Source organism: Tachyglossus aculeatus, chromosome 13, assembly GCF_015852505.1.
Source record: "Tachyglossus aculeatus isolate mTacAcu1 chromosome 13, mTacAcu1.pri, whole genome shotgun sequence".
Classification (NCBI taxonomy): Eukaryota; Metazoa; Chordata; class Mammalia; order Monotremata; family Tachyglossidae; genus Tachyglossus; species Tachyglossus aculeatus.
The window spans coordinates 226,875-249,645 of NC_052078.1; the positions used below are offsets into that span (position 1 = coordinate 226,875).

At 56.8% G+C, this 22,771-nt stretch overlaps 1 protein-coding gene across 1 annotated transcript in view; it reads right to left on the reverse strand.

The window, feature by feature from the left end:
• The window catches only part of SCN10A (sodium voltage-gated channel alpha subunit 10), a 31,712-nt gene that overhangs the window by 3,179 nt on the left and 5,762 nt on the right, over positions 1-22,771 (reverse strand). The window contains 23 exon segments of the mRNA XM_038755441.1: positions 3,697-3,967; positions 4,747-4,851; positions 5,138-5,275; positions 5,518-5,571; positions 6,878-7,165; positions 7,812-7,934; positions 8,843-9,016; positions 9,192-9,346; positions 10,154-10,277; positions 12,911-13,205; positions 13,265-13,386; positions 13,835-13,977; positions 13,980-14,199; positions 14,972-15,145; positions 16,501-16,739; positions 17,714-17,840; positions 18,263-18,472; positions 19,791-19,976; positions 20,253-20,450; positions 20,786-20,927; positions 21,079-21,142; positions 21,851-22,069; positions 22,473-22,564. Coding sequence (XP_038611369.1) covers positions 3,697-3,967; positions 4,747-4,851; positions 5,138-5,275; positions 5,518-5,571; positions 6,878-7,165; positions 7,812-7,934; positions 8,843-9,016; positions 9,192-9,346; positions 10,154-10,277; positions 12,911-13,205; positions 13,265-13,386; positions 13,835-13,977; positions 13,980-14,199; positions 14,972-15,145; positions 16,501-16,739; positions 17,714-17,840; positions 18,263-18,472; positions 19,791-19,976; positions 20,253-20,450; positions 20,786-20,927; positions 21,079-21,142; positions 21,851-22,069; positions 22,473-22,564 — 3,863 coding nt within the window.

The following is a 22,771-nucleotide window of genomic DNA, read 5'->3' on the forward strand; positions in this document are numbered from 1 at the left end:
CAAGTGGAGCTGGGTTAAGGTGAGAGTTGCTCTCTCTGATGTCCAGTAACTGAAGATGTTCCAAAACTTCACCGTTTGTGTTCTTGTCTCAGCAATGGATGTTAAGCATGGCCCTTAAATGATGTTGATGGCATTTCTCCAGGAGCTGGATGAGGAACCTGTGTTGGGTGTGGGCTTCCCAGCCATAGAGAAAGCTGGACAACAATATGGCTCTGGAGACAATGTTTGGTCTGTGGCCTAATATCACTCTGCCCCGACACTCTGTTGGACAGTCTCCCAAGGGACATTCTAGCCTTTTTGTTTCTTTTTTCTTTTTATGGTATTTGTGAAGCACTTACTAAGTGCCTGGCACTGGCACTGTGCTGAGGTAGATACATGATAACCAAGTTGGATACTGTCCATGTCCTGCATGGGGCTCAAACTCTTAATCCCTATTTTACAGATGCTGTAACTGAGGCATAGATAAAGTGATTTGTCCAAGGTCACGTATTGGACTAATGGCAGAGCCAGAATTAGAACCCAGGTCCTCTGACTTGAAGGCCTGTGCTCTTTCCACTAGGCCACACTGGTACTCTATTTCCTTGTGTACCACTGTCCACCATTTGGCCAGTTTACTGCCTAAGGCACAGAATTCTGTCACAGCTTTTAGTGCTCTGTGGTCAATACTTGGGAGGGCACAGGTGAAATAAATGGCATGCTCCATGCGCTTAAGGAGTTAACAGTCTAAGGTGGGGACAAACATACACAGTTGTTTTCCAACAGTAGGCACTGGAGGAACTAGGGACCTAACTGTGATGGAAGAGTGTAGGAGAGAAGCACCATGGTCTAGTAGATGGAGTACGAGCCTGGGAGTCAGAAGGTCATGGGTTCTAATTCTGGCTCCATCATTTATCTGCTATGTGACCTTGGGCAAATCACTTGACTTCTCTGTGCCTGAGTTCCCTCATCTGTAAAAAATGGGGATTCAGAGTGTGGGCCAGTGTGGGACAGGGACTGTGTCCAACCTGATTAATTTGTTTCTACCTCAGGGCTTAGAACAGTGCTTGACACACAGTGAGCACTTTACAACTACCATAATTATTATTATTTATTAGTAATAGTAAGATTGCCAAAATGATCAAGTGAGGGAGGGTGCTGACTGCACTGAACCCAGACAAAAGAAGGTTGCCCTCACAACTGGTTCCTGCCTGGAAACGGGCCACAGTGGGGTATCAGAAGAACTGTTTGCATGCATGCATGCAGTGCACATGGTGCCAGCTTCAGGGCCACCGAGTGAGATTCACTTAACGCAGACTAGGCTTCCAGGGACCCTGGGTGTCCTGGGTGGCTCGGAATCCAACGCATCTGCATGTGCTAGGGTATCGATGGGGGTGATCCGGCCTGGGGACAGCTTCCTGGATAAGGGGGGCACTGGCCAGTCTTCCTGGACCTCTCTCTTGGGATGGTGCAAGGGAAACCACCCAGGTCTTAGCGGGGGGGGGGGGGGGGGGGGGGGGCGGGGGGGGGGCGGGGGCAATGGCTTGGGCTGGCTGGTGGCTCCTCTCTGTTTTGTTGGGCTCACTGCCAGCTGCCCCTCTCTGAAGTGCCCTGAGGCACAGGCCTGCTTGCCTGAGTGGTGGAGGGATCGGTGGGGCATTAATTCATTCATTCAATCATATTTATTGAGCGCTTACTGTGTGCAGAGCACTGTACTATGCGCTGGGGAAGTACAAATCGGCAACATATTAGAGACGGTCCCTACCCAACAACGGGCTTACAGTTTAGAAGGGGCAGGATGGGAAGTTCAGTGCCAGAGGCACTTTCAGCAACTGCTAGCCAATAGGCACTACCACCCACAACAGAGGGGCCACAGCTGGCCTGGGCCACTGCTTCCCAGCCTGGGCCAATGCTGCTTCCATTCACTGGGCCCACAACTGCCTGGGCCCTGGACACCCCCTGGGCTGGGGGAAAGGTCAGCCCCTTGGAGACTGGCCATGGCCCAGCCAGCCCCATGAGGAACTGACCACCCCCTGACCAGCCCCACGGGGACTGACCAGCCACCCGCCACTGTGCTTCATAGAAGCCATTCTCTAGAGATCAAGGCTCTGCCATCTGAGGACTGGAATCTGGGAACCCTGGATTGAACCTGCCCTGCATATGATCATGCGGGCAGAGCAACATCCTGCCTGCTCTGAACAACAGGCCAACCTTCCTCTGACCCTCGGCCCCTGTTCAGATGAGTCCTGGCATCCTTCTGCCACCCTGCCCACTAGTTCGCATCTGGGGAAGGGGGAAGGGAAGGTCTCAGTTGAATCCTGCCAGGGCCTTGGACAGCCAGAGCTGTTTCCCCTCTCTGCCCCGACTCTCCCCCCTCCATCCCTAATTCTCCCAAAGCACCCCAGCACGGACCACCCAACACTCCTGACTTTCCCAGTGACCCAATATGGACAATTCAACACTCCTGACTCTCCCCCGGGGACCCAGCACAGACCATCCAACAACCCTGACTCTCCCTTCTCACAGCGATCCAGCACAATCCATCCAACACCCCTGACTCTCCCCACAGTGAATCAGCACGGATCACCTGACACCCGACTCTCCTCTCTCTGAACCCAACTCTCCCCCAGAGACCCAGCACAGACCATTCGACACCCCTGATTCTCCTCTCTCCTTCCCCGACACTCCCCTAGTGACTCGGCATTGGTCATCCAATGCTCTGGCCTTCATTCTCCATCCCGGACTCTCCCCGCAGTGACCCAGCACGAATGCTTGTCCATGGATCTCCCCAAGTTCTCTTGACTGGCTGGCATTTCCTGCTTTTTAACTCCCCATGGGGACAGATGCCCCCATTCACCTCACACCCCTCTTCTCAGGTTCTCAGGGGCAGGGGAGGAGAGGACTTAAGGCAAACTACTTCCAGCCTAGCTGAGGGTACCAATTTGGGATTTGAAAACACCAGCACTAAGATGCAGTGCTGAATCCCAGGCCCCTGGGAGAGAGACTGTGGGAGCCTGATATATTATTAACTTGCAGACAGCATCCAAAGCACAATTATCAATACTTAATGGGGCTGATAATGAACATCTTGGTGATAGCAACAGCAAAGGCTCAGCTGGGATCTGCTCAGCCCCAAGAGGGGAAGGCAGAGGAAGAGGATTGGCAGCCTTGGAGATGGCTCCTCCCTCCCTCCCTCCCTTCCTTTCCTGGAAGGGTCTGTCTGTCTGGGTTAGGGCTTCAGGAGTGGGGGCTGGGCTGTCGGCACAGGAGGGCCCTAGGCCACGCCAGAAAAACTCTTGATGACCAGCCAGCGCCCTGCCTTGGGCTGTGGTAAGTAGAAGGGGGTATGAATCAATCCATCAATCAATCAAGCAATTGGTGGTATTGAGAACCTGTGTGCCTAACCCTGTATTGTTTGCATACCACATACAGAGTGCTGTACTGGGTGCCTAACACAAACAGAATGCTGTACTGGGCACCTAGTATGAGCAGAGCAACGCCTTAATCCCCTACTGGGTGTAGACATTGCTGTAGGTTTCCCGTATAGCACCGTGGGCAACTGGGACAGAGTTCAGCACTTAGTATACACCCAGCATAGTCCTCTGTACACAGGAGATGCCCAGCACAGACTGTTAATGCTGATATATACTGAAGAGATTTATTTTCCCCCTCATCTACTAGTCCTTGGGACCGCAGAGCCTGGCAGCGAGCATCACTTACTGCCGATGGAAAGGACCACGACGATCAAATCAAACACATTCCAGCCGTTGGTGAAGTAGTAGTGGCGCAGAGCAACCATCTTGACCAAACACTCGGCGGTGAAGATGGCTACGAAGAGCAGGTTGATCTTGGCGAGGATGTTGGTCTTCCCTTCACTCTGGTCATCTGTCTCCACCATCATGGTCACCATGTTGAGGCAGATGAGGACCATGATGGTGACATCAAAGGCCTGATTGGTGACGATGTCAAACAGGAACCCCTGGTACTTGTTCTGAGGGATGAGGATGGGCCAAGTGAGTACCTTCCGGGAGTAGGCTGGACACAGCCAGAGACTTCGCCCCCAACCTCACCCTGCTCCCACTGGGACATTTGGCCAGCCTTGGAGAATCAGAAGCAGTGTGGCCTAGTGGAAAGAGCATGGGCCTGGAAATCAGAAGACCTGGATTCTAATCCTAGGTCCATCATTTGCCTGCTGTGTGACCTAGGGTCTTCACTGAGCCTTAATTTCCTCATCTGTAAAATAGGGATTAAATTCCTATTCTCCCTCCTTCTTAGTCTGAGAGGCTAGGGAAGGACAGAGATTATCTTATATCTACCATGGTACTTAGTACAGTGTGTGGCACATAATAAGCACTTAACAAATACCACTTTTATTATTATTATTATTATTATTACTACTTACGCTACCAGCAAAGAACCTAAAAACCATTCTGTTCTCCCTCCCAGCCCACTAGCTCCAAGCCAAAACTGCTATAAACTCTTTGTGCACAGGGAATGTGTCTGTTATATTGTACTCTCCCAAGAGCTTAATACAGTGCTCTGCACACAATAAGCACTCAATACATATGATTGACTGACAGCTTCTTGGGCAGGGGTCGGGGGACAGCCGGTGAAAGGCAGGGTGTGTGGGTTTAAGGTTTACAGCAACTTCCCCATGCCTCCATGTGGTCTGGAGGTCCCACCTACTGAGGACCCAGGGTTCCTAGGAGTAGGAAGGTCTTGGGGTCCCAGGGTCTGATTCCAGAACTGCACCTCCCAACTGGCTCTCACCAGCGGCCGGGGAATGGGCTTCTGAGGCTTCTTGGAGCCGAGCTTCTTCATGGCATTGTAATACTTCTTCTGCTCCTCCGTCATGAAGATATCTTGGCCCCCTAGGTGCAGGATGGGAATACTCACCCGTCAACCAATCCGGGGACCAACCCCTTGGTGCTCAACTCCCCTGCCCACCTTGGGGAGGGCCCATGCCCCATCTGTCTTCTGGGTGGGCTGGAAAGAGCCCAAACCAGGGTTTCTGCCCCAGAGCTCAGTGCCAGCTGCCCCTCTCCTTCCGGCCCTAGGCTTGTCCCCTGAAGAGAGGACACCCTCCCCTGCAGCCCCTGGCCCCAAGCCTGCCTTCTGTGATTGGACACCCTCAATTCATTTGCCCCTCCCAGACACATATCTTTTTCTTCTGCTGGTTGAAGTTGTCAATGATGACACCAACAAAGAGGTTGAGTGTGAAGAAGCCGCCAAAGATGATGAAAATGACGAAGTAGAGGTACATGTAGAGGTTGACCTCCCAAATAGGCTGCTCTTCCTCCTGGAAGCCAAGACAAAGGCTGGTGGAACCACCCCAGCCAAAAGCCAGCAGCCACAGCTGATCCAGTGCTCGCTCCCAGACCCGGCTCCAGGGCCCAGCTTCCATGTCTGCCTCCAGTGCCCTTCACCGCCTCACTCCTGGGCCAGGTTCCAGGGCCCAGCTTTCATGTCCAACTCCAGTGCCCTTCACTGCATCTGACTATAATGCCCCACTTGAATGCCCGCTCCTGTGTCCGGCCTCACCTTGCGGGAATCCACTGCAGCATACATGATGTCCATCCAGCCTTTGAACGTCGCCTGCAAATAGAGGGTCGGTCACCCCATGCCACCGAGGTAGCCGTCCAGCCAGGAGGCCACCCCAGGATGGGTGGCTGGCATTGCCAACTCTGCCTGGGACCACCCACACCTGGAGTTCCCAAGAGCCACCCACGCACTCTGCACTGACTTGGCACCCGACGTGGAGGGGAGAGACTTGTGGTTGTCAGGGACCCAGACCAATGCCCACTGAACAAGATGGGCCCTTCACTGCCCTGGCCTCAGCCTGCCCAGCTTGGTTTCCAGGTCCAAGTCCCAGACCATGCTTCTCCTCCATGTTGGACACTGAGGCCAGACATGGCCAGGCTCTGCTACTGGGCCTTACCCATTCCCATGGCACTGCTGCCCCTCCCCCCACCCCATTTTCCCCCTCTGTCCTCTCCCTCCCCAGCCCTCCCCTCCCCTCCCAACTTGGGGAAGCAGGATTGCCTAGTGGAAAGAGCCCGGGCCTGGGAGTCAGAGGAGCGGGGTTCTAATCCTGGTTCCGCCACTTGTTTGCTGTGTGACCTTGGGCAAGTCACTTAACTTCTCTGTGCCACAGTTACCTCATCTGCAAAATAGGGATTAAATCCTTCTCCCTCCAACTTAGATTACAAGACCCATGTGGGGCAGGAACTGTGTCCTACCTGATAATCATTTACCTACCCCAGAACTTGGTACAGTACCCAGGACACAATAGGTACAGTAACAAGTGCCATAAAATTTTAAAAAACAAAGCAATACAAAAAAATTTCTGCCCTCTTGTCTCCTCCTTCTCTCTCCCTCCCCTCTTTCTACCCCACTTCCCTGTTCCTCCCTCTCCTCATTACTCTTACACTTGGAAGCAGGGTCAATTCCATTTCCCTTGGGCAAAGAAGGATTGAGATTAGTGAATCGCAAAACCTCATTTTTGTTCATTCTCTCTATTCCTGCTGCTTCACCTGAGGTTTCCAGTGTTCTCTGGGAGGATGCCTCAAGCTCAGTGTCCATTTCGGAGAAACCAACGGACCTTGGGTGCCAGGCAAAAATCCCTGTTATCGTGCCGTCGGTTGATTTCTAACTGCCACCTTGCTAGGCTAGAAGTTCCTCCAGGGCAGGAATTGGGCCTAATGACTCTGTTGCACTCTCCTAAATGCTCAGTACAGTGCTCTGCCCACAGAAGGCAAACAGTAAATACTATCAATTGACTGGGGCCTCCCTGGAGCTCCTGGCCACCATCCCAGAGGGCTAGGGACTACTCTGTGCTAAACATTGACATCTGCCCCACCCAACAGTCGACCCTCCTCCAACGGATCAGATGGGAACTCACCACCTGCAGGAGGGCGAGGTAGCCCAGTCCCACGTTGTCAAAGTTGACTCTGACCTGGATCCACTTGAGGTCACCTGTGGCGTTTAGCCCCTCACACTCGCTCTTGTTGTTGACGAGGGAAGAGTCCAAGGGGCTTTCCCAGTTGTCCCCCGTCTGGTTGATGCAGCGTCCGAACTTGCCGGCGAACAGGTTGACTCCCATGATGCTGAAGATAAGCCAGAAGATGAGGCAGACCAGCAGCACGTTCATGATGGATGGGATGGCCCCCACCAGGGCGTCCACCACCACCTGGACTCCAAAAGGACAGGGAGAGGTCCTGGGAGGGACCGCTGCCTCCCCCCACCCTGCCCCACTGCACCTGGAAGCCCCTGAAACCCTCACTCTTGCACACGTGTACCCATACCCAGAAAGACTCATTACAGACACACACACAGGACTCATGTGAACACAGGGGGAGGCACACATAGAGGGACTCACGCACACATAGAGGGGCTTGCACACACAGTGGGATTCACAGAGACACAGATATGGACATAGAGAAAGGGAAATATATGGATATACACACACAAGGGCATGCACACCCAGACACATACATGTTCAATCAATCAACCTATTTATTGAGTGCTTACTCTGTGCAGAGCACTGTAGTAAGTGTATAGGAGAGTACAGTATAATGGGGTTGGTAGACATGTTCCCTGTCCACAACAAGCTTACAGTCTAGAGGAGGATTCAGATATTATTATAAATAAATAAATTATTGCTATGGACATAAGTACTGTGGGGCTGAGGGTGGGGTGAATAAAGGATGTAAATCCAAATGCAAGGATGACACAGAAGGCCATGGGCAAAAAGGAAATTTGGGCTTAGTTAGGGAAGACCTGTTCTCACACATACAGCCACACTCATAGGGACCTCCACATGCAGGCCATCTTACCCTCATCCCCTCAAAGCGGGACAGAGCCCTAAGGGGCCGCAGGGCACGGAGTGTCCTGAGAGACTTGATCGGACCTATCTCGGAGTAGTCCAGAGCGTTGGCCACCAGGCTGATCAGAGACACCTAGATGGGTTCACAAGGCAGCAGGTTACTTCATGGCCAGAGACATTTCACCATGAAGGCCAGCTAGGGTGAGGGGTCACTGCCTGCCCTGCCCTGCCCTGCCCAGTGGCACTCCCGGATCTCTAATCCCCCTCCCCTCTAGGCAGCCGAGGGCAGCACCCTGGACACCCCTTGCCCTAGTATACCGACCACGGCCTCACCCATCCCCGCAGCCCACACGGTGCTGAGCTAAGGAGTCAGTGGAGCCTGCCCTGGTGCCAGACATCAAAAGGTAAGTCACTGTCAAGCACCAAGAACTGTGCATCTTTGACAAGGTCAAAAGTCAAAGACTGAGAGTCAGTGTGAGGATTGGGGTCAATGTCAGTGTCAATCAATCATATTTTTTGAGCACTTACTGTGTGCAGAGCACCGTACAAAGCACTTGGGAGAGTGCAGAGTAACAGAGTTGGTAGACACGTCCCCTGTCCACAACGACCTTACAGTTCAGAGTCTAGAGTTGAGCTGAAGATCAGAGTTCTCCCAACTGCACCCAGGTCTGAGGCTCTGAGGATCAGTACTGGAGTCCTGACAGGACTCACATACACTATGGGATAGTCCAGCCTCTCCCCACCTTGTCCCCAATTCCAGGGTAGGCTCCAGCACCTCTCCACCCGATCCCCAACTCCAGGGCAGGCTCCAGCCTCTCCCCATGCTGTCCCCATCCTGTAGTCGGCCCTAACACGGCAGGCAGGCAGGACTCATGTCCGAGATGAGGAAGTCCAGCCTCTCCCAGCTCCATCCCCCAGCCTGTGGCCGGACCCAGTGCAGTGGGACTCACATCCGTGATGAGGAAGTCCAGCCTCTCCTCAAGCCATCCCCACACCCAACAGCCGGCTCCCCAGTGCAGTGGGTGGGCAGGCAGGACTCACGTCCACTATGAGGAAGTCCAGCCAGCACCAGGCATTGGTGAAGTACTTCTGGAAGCCATAGGCCACCCACTTGAGCAGCATCTCCAGGACGAAGATGTATGTGAAGAGCAGGTCAGCGTACTCCAGCACAGCTTTCACGGTTTGCCTCCCTTCCAGGTAAATGTCTTCAAATGCCTGCACCACCGGGAGACGGGGCCGGGCCCCTCAGCTGACCTGTTGCCCGGAGGCCATATGGCGCGAGGGTCCAGCACAGCCCGAGGGGCCCAAGAACAGGACCACTGGCTAGCCCTGGCACCCACAAGTCCCCAACCCACCATCCACCCCCATGCCCTTGCCCCCTTGCCCGCACCAGGGCGCCACTGCTCAGCAGGATCATGAAGATGATGAAGCTCTCAAACCAGCTGTGCTCAACCACCAGGAAGCAGGTCTTCCTCAGGCGCCACCAGAGGAGGCTGGCCCGGGAGCTGGGGTCTCCTACGCAGCAGGGGAAGCGGCTGCGGCAGCCTGGGGAAGTGCAATCACTCAATCGACCAATGACGCTTATAGAGCGCCTTTTGTGTGCAAACACTATCCTAAGCACTTGGGAGAATACAATGCGGCTGGTAGAAACGACCCCTGCCCTAAAAGAGCTGAGGAAGACAGATGTTTAAAAAAGTGGCAGGTAGGAAAAGTAGCAGAGCGAAAGACATGGACACAAGTGCTGGAGGGGGAGGGGTGAGGGGTGAGGACCTAACAAGGTATCTAGGAGTGACCAGGTGCCTTCCCAAATCCTGCAGTTTCCCCGTGGGCCAGGGAGGGTGGGGGTCAGCCACTGGTCAGCCTCACTCAAGGCCGGGGCCCTTGTCCACGACCCCTCCCCACAGGAGTCCTGGCACCTGCCCCGAGGACTGCGGGGATAATAAATAATAGTAATTATGGTATCCATTAAGCGCTTACTATGTGCTAGGCACTGAACTAAGCGTTGGAGTGGATACAAGCAAATCAGGTTGAACACAGTCCCTGTCCCATATAGGGCTCACAGTCCTAATCCCCATTTTACAGATGAGGGAAATGAGACCCACAGAAGGGACGTGACTGGCCCATGGTCACACATCAGACAAGTGGCGGAGCCGGGATCAGAACCCAAGTCCTTCTGAGTCCCAGGTCCATGCTCTATCCACTAGGCCACACTACCTCTGGGGCTGTTAACCTGCGTCCCCTCCCCTGCTACCTTCCATCTGGACTCTGGAGACACCGGATCTCACTAACTGCTCCCATGTATGGCCCTTTGGGCGATAGGGTGGTTAGTGGGACCCCCGAGTGGCAGTTCACCTTCAGTGCAGCAGTCCTCTGGCTCCTCCAACACTTCTGCCAGCTCGGCGATCTGCTTGACTAACTCCTCTGCATCCGGGACAACTACTGTGCTGCCCTCCGAACTGCTGGTGTCGTCGAGTTTCTGCCCGGGAGAAAAACCCACCGAGTCACCGGTGTGTGCCCTCCTGGGGTGCCAGGCACAGCCTGGAACCACTCCCGGACCCCAGAACCACCCACCCACCCACACGCCCACCCAGGGGGGGTCCGGGCCTGGCCTCCCTAGGGATCAAGGGCCATTTCAGCCACCAGAGCCCAGCCAGGTGCCCCCCGGCCCAGAGCTGCCTCCCGATGCTGCCATGGAGGTGTGGGGAGGGCCAGGCACCGATAGCCCACCCAGCATCCTTCTCCCAGCTCTCTTGGCCCCAGCCAGGCTGGAGTGGCTCTTCCGCTTTCCAGCAACTCCCGGACTCTAATGGCTCCAGATGGATTCAATTAGGGGCGGCTGCTTCCAGCGACCATGATGGATCGACTCGATAATGCCCTCAAACGGGGCGATTGCTCTTAATCACCATTTACCCGGAAAGCCCTCTGGTCCCACAGGGAACCCCTCCCCACTCCTGGCTGCGGCAGTGGGGACAAAAAGGCAGCTCTGGGTCAATCTCAGGTCAGCTGGGACCAAGCATACCCCAGGTCAGTCTTGGGTCAGCACCAAGTCCAGTTCCAGATCAGCACCAAGCCTAAACCAAGCCCTGCCCCAGGTCAGCCTCAGGGCTACCAGCAGGCCAGACCCAAGTTCAAGCACAAGCTTGGGTCAGCACTGAGCCAACATCAGGCCAGTCACAAACCCAGCCCTGGATCAGCACCAAGCCCAGCCCTGGACCAGCACCAAGACAACACCAGGCCAGAACCATGCCCAGCCACAGGTCACCACCAAGCCAACACCAGGCTAGCCCCAGGTCAGTCCTGGATCAGTTCCAAGTCCAGTCTCAGACCAGCACACTGGGCACTCTGGCCCCAGAGGAGAGACTAGGTCCACTGGCCCAGCAGGGCCGGGGCCCACACATCTGGAATCTGCCTTTTGCCAACACCCTTGTCTTCAGATGTGGGAAAGGGTGGGGACTTTGTCACAAGAACTGAGAAACAACTGAGAGACCTTGGGGGGAGGTTGGGCGTGGTTTACCTAGATAGGGCCCATTTGATGGCTGGAGCCTGGGCTGCTGGGCCTGGCTCTGCCCTGCTAGTGGGGGGAGGGGCGGGGGGAGAGGCCTGGAAGAATCAGCAGTTCAGGTCCCTTGGCAGAGCCCTGGGATGCTGGGACCCAGTTTGCTCCTCTACCAGGTCAGCGACTAGCCAAACAGCTACTTCCGCACCTTAAGTCTCTATTCTGCCCTTTGTGGGAGGCTGTTTCAGAGGTGGCCCCCCACCCCTGCCCAGACCCTCCAGTTTCTTCTCCCCCTGCCCTTCCCCCACCCCCCAGATACGAGCAGAGGCACCATACACCTAACCTGGCAGTGGCTGCAGAGCTAAGGCCTTGGCAGGTTGAGGGCCACAGCATGGGCTGGAAGCCCAGGATTTCAGACTCATGGAGGTGGGGGGATTACTTGTGGCTCCCGGCCCCCAAACTGCCTCGTCCCCCACCCCACCCCCACCCTCAACAAGCCATTCCCCTGCAGTCTCAGTTAGGGAAGTTCTGGCCAGGTCCGGGCCAGAACAGGAAATCCCATTCAGCACTGTACCATTCCAGCCACTTCATCCTGTGACTCGGTCTCCCCACAAGCCCCCTCCTCAGGAAACGCCTGACAGAGCCGGTTGGGCCTGGTACCTTTTGTTTGTACCTTTTGCAGACACGGGCACGACCCCGGGATCACAGAAGGTCTGAGGCCTGACAGAGGGACCCATCCAGCAAGCACCCAGGGTTCAACCGGTTTCTGCACATGCTTCCCCAGAGGTTTCACCGTCCCCTCGCCCCGCCCAAGTCCTCCTCCTCGGCTTCAAGCCCCGGGCTGAGGCCACAGTGGACGGCAGCCCTGTGACTCCCAAGATCGGCGGGAAGGCAGAGACATGAAGGAGCTCAGGGTGCAGGAGGCTCCAGCGCAGAAGCTGCAGGATTGGGAGGCTCCAGCGTTACCTCCGTGGAGTTTGGCTGGGAAACCTTGGCTGTCCACTCTTTGTCCATGGTCAAAGCCTGGTCTTGAGAGGGGTATGGGGACCTGTGGTTTGATGTCCAGTGTCCCTCAGGGAGTGCTACTCTTTCCTCAGGCTCAGCGTCCTAGCGGGAAGGAATACTAACTGTGCATGGGTCCGGGAGACCCGGGACTCCTGGGAGTCAGCCCACCAGGGCTCTTGGAGGGGTTGGGGTAAGTCGGGTAGGCACAGGGGGCTCAGGCCTGGAAACAACTGGATCGTCGACAACCAGGGCAACAAGACGTCATCCTCTCTGGAGTCCACACCCTCTAGGAGCCCTTTGGCAAAGGACAACCTCAAATACCACCCCCCAAGGCCCTTCCTCCTTGACACCCCAGTCCTGAGATGGCACACTAAGAATACCCCTCCCTTTGACACTGCCCCCTGCACACTACATTCCCTGTAAACGCTCAATAAATACTACTGAATGAATGAATTCCCTGGAGGCCTCTCCCCTTGACAGCCACAGGCGGTGGAAGAGGAAGTGGATACGGTGGGGAGTAGCAGAGGGAGGGCTAGGCAATGGGGCAATCTCATCTGCCCCGAGCCACCCCAATCTCCATCTCAGTGGCCAAGATGGAGGAGACTCACCGGCCTGGGTGAAGCAGGAGGGGAGTTGGCACTGTGACGATCTTGGCTGTCGCCCTCGTCCTCCCCATCTTCAATGTCGGACTCTGCCTCTGCGATGGGCACCGTGGACGACCAGGCCAGGGCCAGACAACAAAACCATCCACCTCCCCAACAGGACGTCCACTGCCGCACTTCCCCAATTGGGGGCCCGTCCCGCCACCGGCCTTCCCGTCCTTCCCTGAACTCCAAAAGACTCAGGCCCCAGGTGATTGGGGGGCTGCCGGGCTTGGTGGGGCCGGCTCTCTCGGCCCCCAGCCTAGGGAGCTTGCAGAAGGCCCCTGAGAACGTTCAAGCACGATCCGACTTCCCCGCCACACAGCGGCCCGCACCCGGGCCAGCGCCACGTGCAGGTTGTTTAGCTCGCTGTCTTCCTCGGGGGCCAGCAGGTTGTCCGCGCTGAACGAGTTGAGCAGCAGCGCAATGAACAGGTTTAGCACCTGGAGGGGGGGGAGGGGGGCACACACATCCCCAAGAACTACCCAGCCTCTGCAACCGCTCCACCTCATCGTCCCCCTTTCCTCCTTCCATGAACCAATCAATGGGATTTATTGAGCACTTACTATGCACAGAGCACTTTTACTAAGCAGTTGGGAAAGTACACTACCCCACAGGGGTCTTAAAGTCTACAGGGGAGACTCCCACTTTCCTAACCTTCCCTTTGCTTCTTTCCCTCCCCTCCTTCCTGCTCTCCATTCTCCACCCTTTCTCCCTCCCTTCTACCCAACTCCCACCCTGTTTCCTCTCACACCCCCTGCCCTCCCCTTTCCCTCTTCCCCCTCCCCTTCTCCCTCCTTCCTCTTCTCTCTCCCTCCTCCCACCTGTTCCCTCTCCATTCCTCCCTCTCTCCTTCCCTTGGCCCCTCCCCCACCTCAAGCACCATCTCACCACCAGGTTGCCGATGACCATGACAAGCAAGAAGATGATTAGGCACAAGGGTTTTTGGGCCTTCTCCATGCATTCCCACATGTTCTCAATCCACTCGCCGCACAGGATGCGGAATACGATGAGGAAGGAGTGGAAGAAGTCGCCATGTGCCAGCGCCGGGAATTCTCCCTGTTGCACTGAGTGACGTTGGTCTTGGTGCAGTTGTTGAAGGAATTCCCGAACAGCTGCATGCCGACCACAGCGAAGATGAAGACGATGATGGCCAGCACCAGAGTCAGGTTCCCCAGAGCCCCCACCGAGTTCCCGATGATCTTGATCAGGGTGTTGAGCGTCGGCCATGACTTGGCCAGTTTGAAGACCCTCAGCTGTGGGCAAAATCGAAGTCCAGACAGTCCCTGGGCTGCTCCCGCATAGGCCCAGGCTCTGAGCGCTGGGACCAGGGGAGCCCTCCACAAGGCGGGTCGGGTGGACCAAAGTAGGAGAGCCATGGTGATTGCTGCTCTTCTGCAGGTCCTGTACAGACCCCTGCGGTAGCAACACCCCAATCGCCCCACAGACCCCGCACATTCCTTCCATCAGGCCCCTGCCCAGCACCGTGGCCTGCCCGCCGCTGTCCCCCCCTATACCTGGGTTCTGGACTTCGGGGGCCCAACACAGGGCAGCCTTCATCTCCCAGCAAGATGGCTGGACCATATCTCTCCTGTCCAGAGAGGTCCCAAACCCCACTCCCATTACTCCCCAGACCCCGATCACGAGGACCATTCAATCATATTTATTGAGTGCTCACCGTGTGCACATCACTGTACTAAGCGCTTACGAGACTACAATATAACAATTAGACACATTTCCTTCCCACAACAAGCTTTCTGGAGGAGAAAGATGACACAGAGTGTACCAAAAGACCACTAGTAGGGGGCAGTGCTAATAGACGGCTAGTGGGATACAGAGGAAGGGGCAGGGCATCTGTGGGAGCAGGACAAGGAATGCCATGTCCTCACCATTTCCCACCCCTGACCGGTTGCGCCCAGAAACCACAATAGGCACCCATGGGCACCACGCAAGCCACCGGCCAGGGTTTCCTGCTGGGGAAGGCACGGAGGGAATATGGAGAGGGCACGAAGGGAGAGATGGACTTACCAAGCGGAAGGAACGCAGGACGGACAGGCTGCCCTTTTTGGGCAACCCCAGCTCCATGAGGCTCAGGATCACGATGATGCTGTCAAAGATGTTCCAGCTGGTCTGGAAGTAGTAGTAGGGGTCCAGGGCGATGACCTTGAAGACCATTTCAGCCGTGAAAATCCCGGTAAAAACCTGGGCAGAGAGGACGCAGCTGGGGCAACTGTGCTCACATCTCCCTCCGGCCTCCCCAGGCCCCTACGGGCTGGGCCCCTGGCTGGCCACCAGCCCCAGCGGCAAAGTGGGCGTATCTGGTCAGTCAGTCAGTAAATGGTATTTATTGAGCATTTACTGTGTGCAGAGCACTGTATTGAGCGTTAGGAGAGTAGGATTTAACAAAATAATAGACACATTCCCTGCCCACAATGAGCTTACAATCTAGAGGGGAAGCTGGTATTAACAGGCTTATGTAGCACAATTATCAGATCATGGAGATACATCAGGAGGATGAGGAGGCTAGTGTTGACACCCCCATGTTCCCTGGGAAGGAGTAAGTGTCTAGCTACGGCTCTCCCAGACCTGGCAAAGAGCCCGGATGTTGGAGGAAACATATCGACTTCTCCTCCCAGCTGGCCTGGCCCGGCCTCAAACAGAGGTGGCAGAGGCCCCAGTCTGGGACCGAGGATGAGCAGGGGTTTGAGAACTCTGGGGTTCCCAACCTCAAGGGTTCAGGGGCTCAAGGTTTGGTGGCTCTAGAGGCAGAGGCTGTGGGATTCAGGCCTCGGGTGTTTGGAGGGCTTGGGGCCCTGGAGTTTCGGGGTCTTGGAGGTTCAGGGACTTGGAAGTTCAGGGACATGGGCTTGGAGGTTGGGGTCTTGGAGCTTCAGGGGTTTGGAGGTTCAGGGGCATGGCTTCAGAGTTTCGGGGGCTCAGAAGTTTGGGGACTCAGAGGTTCTGGGATTTGGAGGTTCAGGGCTCAGAGGTTCAGGGGCTCAGACTTGGACATTTGGGGTCTCAGAGGTTCAGGAGCTCGGAGCTTCAGGGGGATGGGCTAGGAGGTTTGGGGCCTCGGAGGTTCAGCAGCATGGAAACAGAGGTTTGGGGCCTCGGAGGCTCAGGAGCTTGGAGGTTCAGGGGCACAGAAACAGAGGTTTGAGGCCTTGGAGGCTCAGGAGCTTGGAGGTTCAGGGGCATGGAAACAGAGGTTTGGGGCCTCGGAGGCTCAGGAGCTTGGAGGTTCAGGGGCATGGAAACAGAGGTTTGGGGCCTCGGAGGCTCAGGAGCTTGGAGGTTCGGGGGCATAGAAACAGAGGTTTGGGGGCTCAGAGGTTTGGAGTCTTGGATGTTTGAGGATTTGGAGATTCAATGGCACGGGCTCAAATGTTTGTGGTCTCGGAGGTTCAGGGGCCCAGGCTCAGTGGTTCGGGGTCTGGAAGGTTCAAGGACTTGGAGGTTCTGGGGCGTGGGCTCAGAGGTTCGGGGATCTAGGGGCAGAAGCTGGGGGGCTCAAGCCTCGGGTACTTGGAGACTCGGGGGATGCAGGGACTCACCAGGTTGCCGACGTGGAGCAGCAGCTTGAACGTCTCTGTCATCTTGTAGTGCTCCATGGCCATGAAGAGCGTGTTGAGCACGATGCAGCCGGTGACAGCCAGCTCCACCAGGGGGTCCGTCACCACCGCCCGCACCGTCAGCTTGAACCGCCGCCAGCGCGGCCCACAGTCCCACACAAGGTACTTGCTGGCCATGCGGCTCAGGCATGGCGGGCAGCGCTGCTCCGACTCCTCCAGCTCTGGGGGTCAGGGGTTGGGGGTGACCTCCATCAGGGCCGGCCAGCCCCAACCTTGCCCCCTTCTGCCTAGCCCTGCCCCTTGCTGCGGAGCCCCAGCCCTGCCCTCTGATTCCCAGTCCCGCTCTCTGATGCCTGGCCCCGACATCTAATAATAATAATCATTACGGTACTTGTTAAGCGCTTTACTGTGTGCCCAGCACTGTTCTAAGTGCTGGGGTAGACACAAGTTAATGAGGCCGGACACAATCCCTGTCCCTCATGGGGCTCACACTCTCAATACCCATTTTAAAGATGAGGCCCAGATAAGTTAAATAACTTGCCCAAGGTCACACAGCAAAGTGACTGATTTTGCAGTCACTTTGAGATGCTACTTGTTAAGTGCTTACTGTGGGTCAGGGCCTGTACTAAATCCTGGGATGGATGCAAGCCAACCGGGTCTGGCACAGCCCATGTTCCCACATGGGGCCCACAGTCTTAATCCCCATTTCACAGACGAGGCTTGGCCCCATCATCTGGTGCCCGCCCCCCCCACTCGGAGAGGGTTCAGTCTAGGCCTTCCCAGACTGAGCCCCCCATTCCGCTCCCCCTCCCCCATCCCCCCTGGCCCCTACCTCCTTCCCCTCCCCACAGCACCTGTATATATGTTTGTACTGTTTTATTACTCTATTTTACTTGTACATATTTACTATTCTATTTATTTTATTTTGTGAATATGTTTCGTTTTGTTGTCTGTCTCCCCCTTCTAGACTGTGAGCCCGCTGTTGGGTGGGGACCGTCTGTATATGTTGCCAACTTGTACTTCCCAAGCGCTTAGTACAGTGCTCTGGACACAGTAAGCGCTCAATAAATACGATTGAATGAATGAATGGGGACGGAGGGGGGGGGCGGGGGAGCAGTGGGGGAATACCCTAGGCCCCGGGGGCTGGGAGCGGGGAGCAGGGTGGAGCCTCCTTCTGGGTCCAGACCTTCCTTACCTTCCAACACCGAGGTGATGACGCTGACCACGCTCACGGCCCGCTGCAGCCGCAGGGGTTCATCCAGGTAGTCCGGGGACAAGGTTTGGGCCGACAGCCGGTTCTTCCTCCGGGCTCCGACGGCGGCCTGGGAACCAGAGCAGAGAGGAGCCCCGGGTCAGCGGGAGGCCCCGACCGGATGACCCGGGTTTGACTCTGCGTCGGGGGCCCAGCTGACCCCATCCATCCTGTCCAGGGCAGGGCAGGACAGGGCACGGGAGGGCAGGACTGATGCTCCACCTTCAGTCCAGGCCAGAGGGTCCCCGGGGATGAGGGGTGGGGATCCAAGCCCCAGCTTCCCAGGGAATGACTCGTGTAGAGGGTTTGGCCTGTGTCTCCCGGCGTTTAGTTCGTGTAGACACAACTAGGTTTTCGGAGAATGCTTCCTAGCCAGGAAGAGGGCTTGGCATTTGAACCCATGCCTCCTCCTCCTCACTGGGCGGGCGGGCGCGCGCGCGCGCGCGCACACACACACACACACACACACACACACGTGTGTCCTGATCTCACCAGGTCCTGGACGCTGAGGTTCCTGTCCATCTGTGCCAGGCGCAAGGCCTCCTGGCGGCTTTCGTTCTCCCCGGAAAAGCTGCCGTCGTCCTCCGAGGCCTCCGTGGCCGAGCCGTCCCTGCCCCGGGGCCGGAAGGTGAACACGCTGCCGTGGCTGGTCCTGCGCTTGGCCGGGCTCCCACAGGGGCCGTGGCTGAGTCCCAGGGCAGACTAGGTGTCCACCCGGAGAGAAAAAACAAGCCCCGTGCTGTGAAAAACCCCCACCGAGGTACCCGCAGCCCCTAGACCAAGCCCACTGAAGCACCTGCATCCCCTGACCACGCCCACCGCGTCACCTGCAACTTCCACCACTCCCACCGTGGCACCCGGGACCCCGGCCGTGCCAACTACAACACCCATATATCACTGCCCACCCCCTTCCTCTGCACCCGCAGCCCCAAGCCACGCCTACCGCAGCCATCTGGCTGCATCCACCACGGTCCCTGAACTGTGTCCTTGGCGGCACTCAGCCCAGCCCACGCAAAATGGTGGGTAAGGCTTGCTTGCTCGCTGACCCTCCAGAAACTCCTCCAGGCTGGAACCCCCCAAATCCACCACAGCATAGTGCTCCTCAGCTTCAAAACCCTGGTATCCCATTTCCTCCCAGATTGGTGTCTACCAATCCAGGGTCCCCACCCTATAGCCACTTTTGGCACTGAGGAAATAATTGAGCTACGTGCACTTCTTCACATTTGTCCTCTTCCATTTGCAGCCTTAGCCTCCTCCTCCCACCTAACCTCCTCCTCCCACCAATGTGTGTACATACTGCACACAATAGGTGTCCAATTGAGGGCTTTGCAGGTAGTAGATACCCAGGACGGTGCTCTATATATGGCCAGAGTCCATGAATACCACTCAGTTAATTTAGTCATTTTTCAGACAAGCAGGAAACAGGAATTGGTGGGGAAAGGAGAGAGGGGAGGGGAGGAGGGAGGGGAAAAGACACCAGATCTGAGCTCAAGACTGCAAACTATCCGGTAGATTCTGGAGCCCAAGTTCAGTGCCCCCATCTCAGCTAAAGCCTTTTCCACCTTTCTTGGTTCGAATGTGCCTATCTGATATGCGATTAGTACGTTTCATCAGCACTTCTTTCATGCAACTGATCTCTGAAAATCAATGTTGCGACCTTTGTAAAGTTCCTAGAGGGTCTTGGAGTGGGTCGCTCTCAGTCATCCACACCCCATCAGGGAAGTGCAGGTGCAGAGACGAGAGAGCGGCTAAATCACTCACAGTCCCTCAAGGCCCTATTTCCACTCCCATAACAGCCTCTAGTCTGTCCAGCAGCCTCACTCAGTTGGAGGCTCAAGGAGCAGGGCCTCTGGAGTCCTGGGGGGACAGTGAAGACCGTGGAGACAGATGGCTGCTTCTCCCAGGAGGGTGATTATCTGGGTAACTCGATCAGTCGACGGGGGCGCCGGTGGCCGCTGGGGACATTCCAGCCACCCAAACCAAGGGGCCATCAGCCGCCTGCACTAGTCGGAGAATTTACCATCCTCCTCTGGCCGGGCTGCGCTTCTGATTCGGAGGCCCTGGCGCCGTCTTGGTGGTCGTCTGCCTCCGATAGCTTCCCCCGCGGCTGGCGCCAGCTCTTCCGCCCCTTGGTCAGCCTGGAGGCATGGGGCGACGTCTCCAGCGAGGTCAGAGAGGCTGCATCAATCCCCAGGGCTTCCAGGGCCTGACGGGGCCGCATAGGGGAGGACTGAGATGTGGCTACACCTCCCCGCCACCTGCTCTGGTCTCCCACCTCCCAACCGCCCCTAACCCTAGTCCCCTGTTCTCCCCGGCCTTTAACTCCCCACACCCCTGCTTCCTGACCCTCCCACCCGCCAAGCTCTCTGACGACCCCCTCCCCACCCCTCACCCCCTGCAACCGCTGCAGGTGGTCTTGTTCCCGGCCCAGGTGGAGGCTGCCCTCCCGCCCCCTGGGACCCAGACTGGCTGCCGTCCAGACCTCGTGCTCCTTCTTTAGCACCTCCAGAGCCTTCTGGAACTTTCTCTCTTTCTCCTCAGTCTCCGCGATAGTGGCCTTGTTCTGCTCCTCGTATGCCATGGTCACCACAGCGAGGATCAGGTTCACCAGGTAGAAGGAGCCCAAGAAGATGACCAGCACGAAGAAGATCATGTAGACTTTGCCGGACGCCCTGAGAGTCTGGAGGGTGAGCGGTATTCCCTGCTGATTCCGACAGAAGACCTCGCCCCACGCCCGTCTGGCGTCTACCGAGAGCAGAGCACTGTACCGAGCCCCTCCTGGGAAAGCCTGATTGCAGCCGGACTCACATTCGGGACCCTCCCGAGGTGTCCGGTCCGAGGTGCCGGGGGCCAGGCCCGGGTTCCGGCACTTCGTGGGGTGGGGTGGGGGAAGAGAGAGGGCAGTGGGGGCACTGGAGCGGCGGGGGCGAAATCTGGCGCTAACAGGAGCCTCTCCCCCTCATGCCTCCACCCCCCAGCATCTCCCCAGGGTTTCCGTCCCCAGCCCGGTCCCACCTGCTGGTAGAGTCGCTCCCAGTAATCCTGCGTCATCAGACGGAAGAGAGAGAGGAAGGCCCAGCTGAAGGAGTCGAAGCTCGTGTAGCCGTAGTCAGGGTTGGAGCCCATCTTCTGGCACCAATAACCCTGGGGGCATTGGCTGTAGACCAGGAGCGCGGGTGCAGGTCAGTACCAACCCAGGGACCTTCTCTGGGGGCCCCGCTGTCCAGGCGGGGCTGAAGGGCAGAGTTCCTACCCAACTCTTGCTGGCCCTACGGAATGGGGGAGGGGGAGGAAGGGGCGTCACTCACCCTGCATCTGTGCTGTTGCCACACAGTAAATAATCCTGAGTCCCGTTCTTCAAGGCACGATAATCTATGAGAAAGAGGACAGGCCACCCAGAGTCCGAAGATCAAACTGCGGGGTGAAGGGCAGAGGAGGGCCGCAATGGCTGGGGTCCGTGAGCCTGTCTACTCCCTCCAGCCGGACCACAGCCTGCCCCTGCTCCATCCGAGAGGCCTGAGGAGCTGTGGGCAGTAGGAGCAGAACATAGGGAAAATTGGGCTAAAGGGGGTGGTATTGGTGGATGTTGATTAAAAAATGAAGGCACTGGGAAACGTGGTGCCCAGAAAGGTGGTACCCAAAGAGGAGGCATCAGGAACTGTGCAGTAGGAAATGTGGCCCCGGCAGAGGATGTGGAACTGGGACATGTGGTGGTGTGAGGCGTGGCAGTAGAAGACATGGCACAGGGGAAACCCGGCACTGGGAGGTGAGCAGTGGAAATTGTGGCTCTGGGAGATGTGGAACAGGGATTTATGGCAGTGGAGAGATGAGGACTGGGGGGCGTGACCCTGGGAGCTGTGGCACCCTGAGACAACACTCTGGGAGGCGTGGCACTGGGAAGAATGGCACGGGGAGTCATGCCAGGAGGGAGATATTACGGTAGGAATCGTGGCATCCAGAGATATGGCACCGTTAACCAGATTCTCAGGGTCTGCCATGGAGGATCCTGTGGAATAGTCAGGCCTAGGGCCAGATCGGCTGGGCCCACGTTCTTGGCCCTGGGGCCATCAAGAAGGTCACCTTGGTCTTTACTGCAGAAGTCCCACGTCCGATTGATGGGCGTCCCTTCCTCAGTGAGGTTGAGGGCGGAGCAGTTCTTCACACAGTTGTTCTTCAGGTTCCCCTTGAAGAGCTGCAGTCCCACTAGGGCAAACACGCTCAGGCAGAAGACGGTGAGAACCATGACGTCCGCCAGCTTCCTCACTGCGTGGATCAGGGCTCCCACGATCACCTTCAGCCCTGGGAGAGGAGAGTACCCACTGGACAGTTGAACAATGGGCCACTGGGCTGAGCAAGCAGCAGCCGTGGGCCTGGAAATGGCGGGACCTGGGACCCATGGACCCTGAGAAGTGAGGGGTAGTGCAACCTCACGGGGGTGGGGAGAGCCTGGGGCTGGGAGGCAGGAAAGCTGGCTCTGACCCAGGCCTGTAGAGTGACCTCAGGCAAATCGCTGAATCTCCCTGGGCCTCGGTGTCCTCTGTGCCATGGGAATGGGATTCCTGCTTTCTCTCCCTCTCCGACTGTGAGCCCATGGGGCATGGGAACGGGCACTGCTGAATAAGGACTGTCCCACCCACTTCCTTAGACTCCCTCTTCCAGCCCCAGCCCACAGGACCCCCAGCCCCCTAATGGAGCATCTCACCTGGGATGACCGACACAGTTTTCAGGGCTCTGAACACGCGGAATGTGCGCAGGGCTGAGACGCCTTTCAAATCCACAAATTCTGAAAGGTACCTGGGGCAAGGGCTGAGGGTGAGACTCCTCCCGGCGATCTTCCAAAGTTCCCCATGGTCACTATGCCATAGCTCCCCTCAGCAACTGTGCCAGAGCTCCCGTGGCAACTGTGCCACAGCTCCCCAAGGCAACTGTACCAAAGCTCCCCATAGCAACTGTGCCAAAGCTCCCCATGATGATTGTTTCAAAGCCGGTGGAGACAGTGGT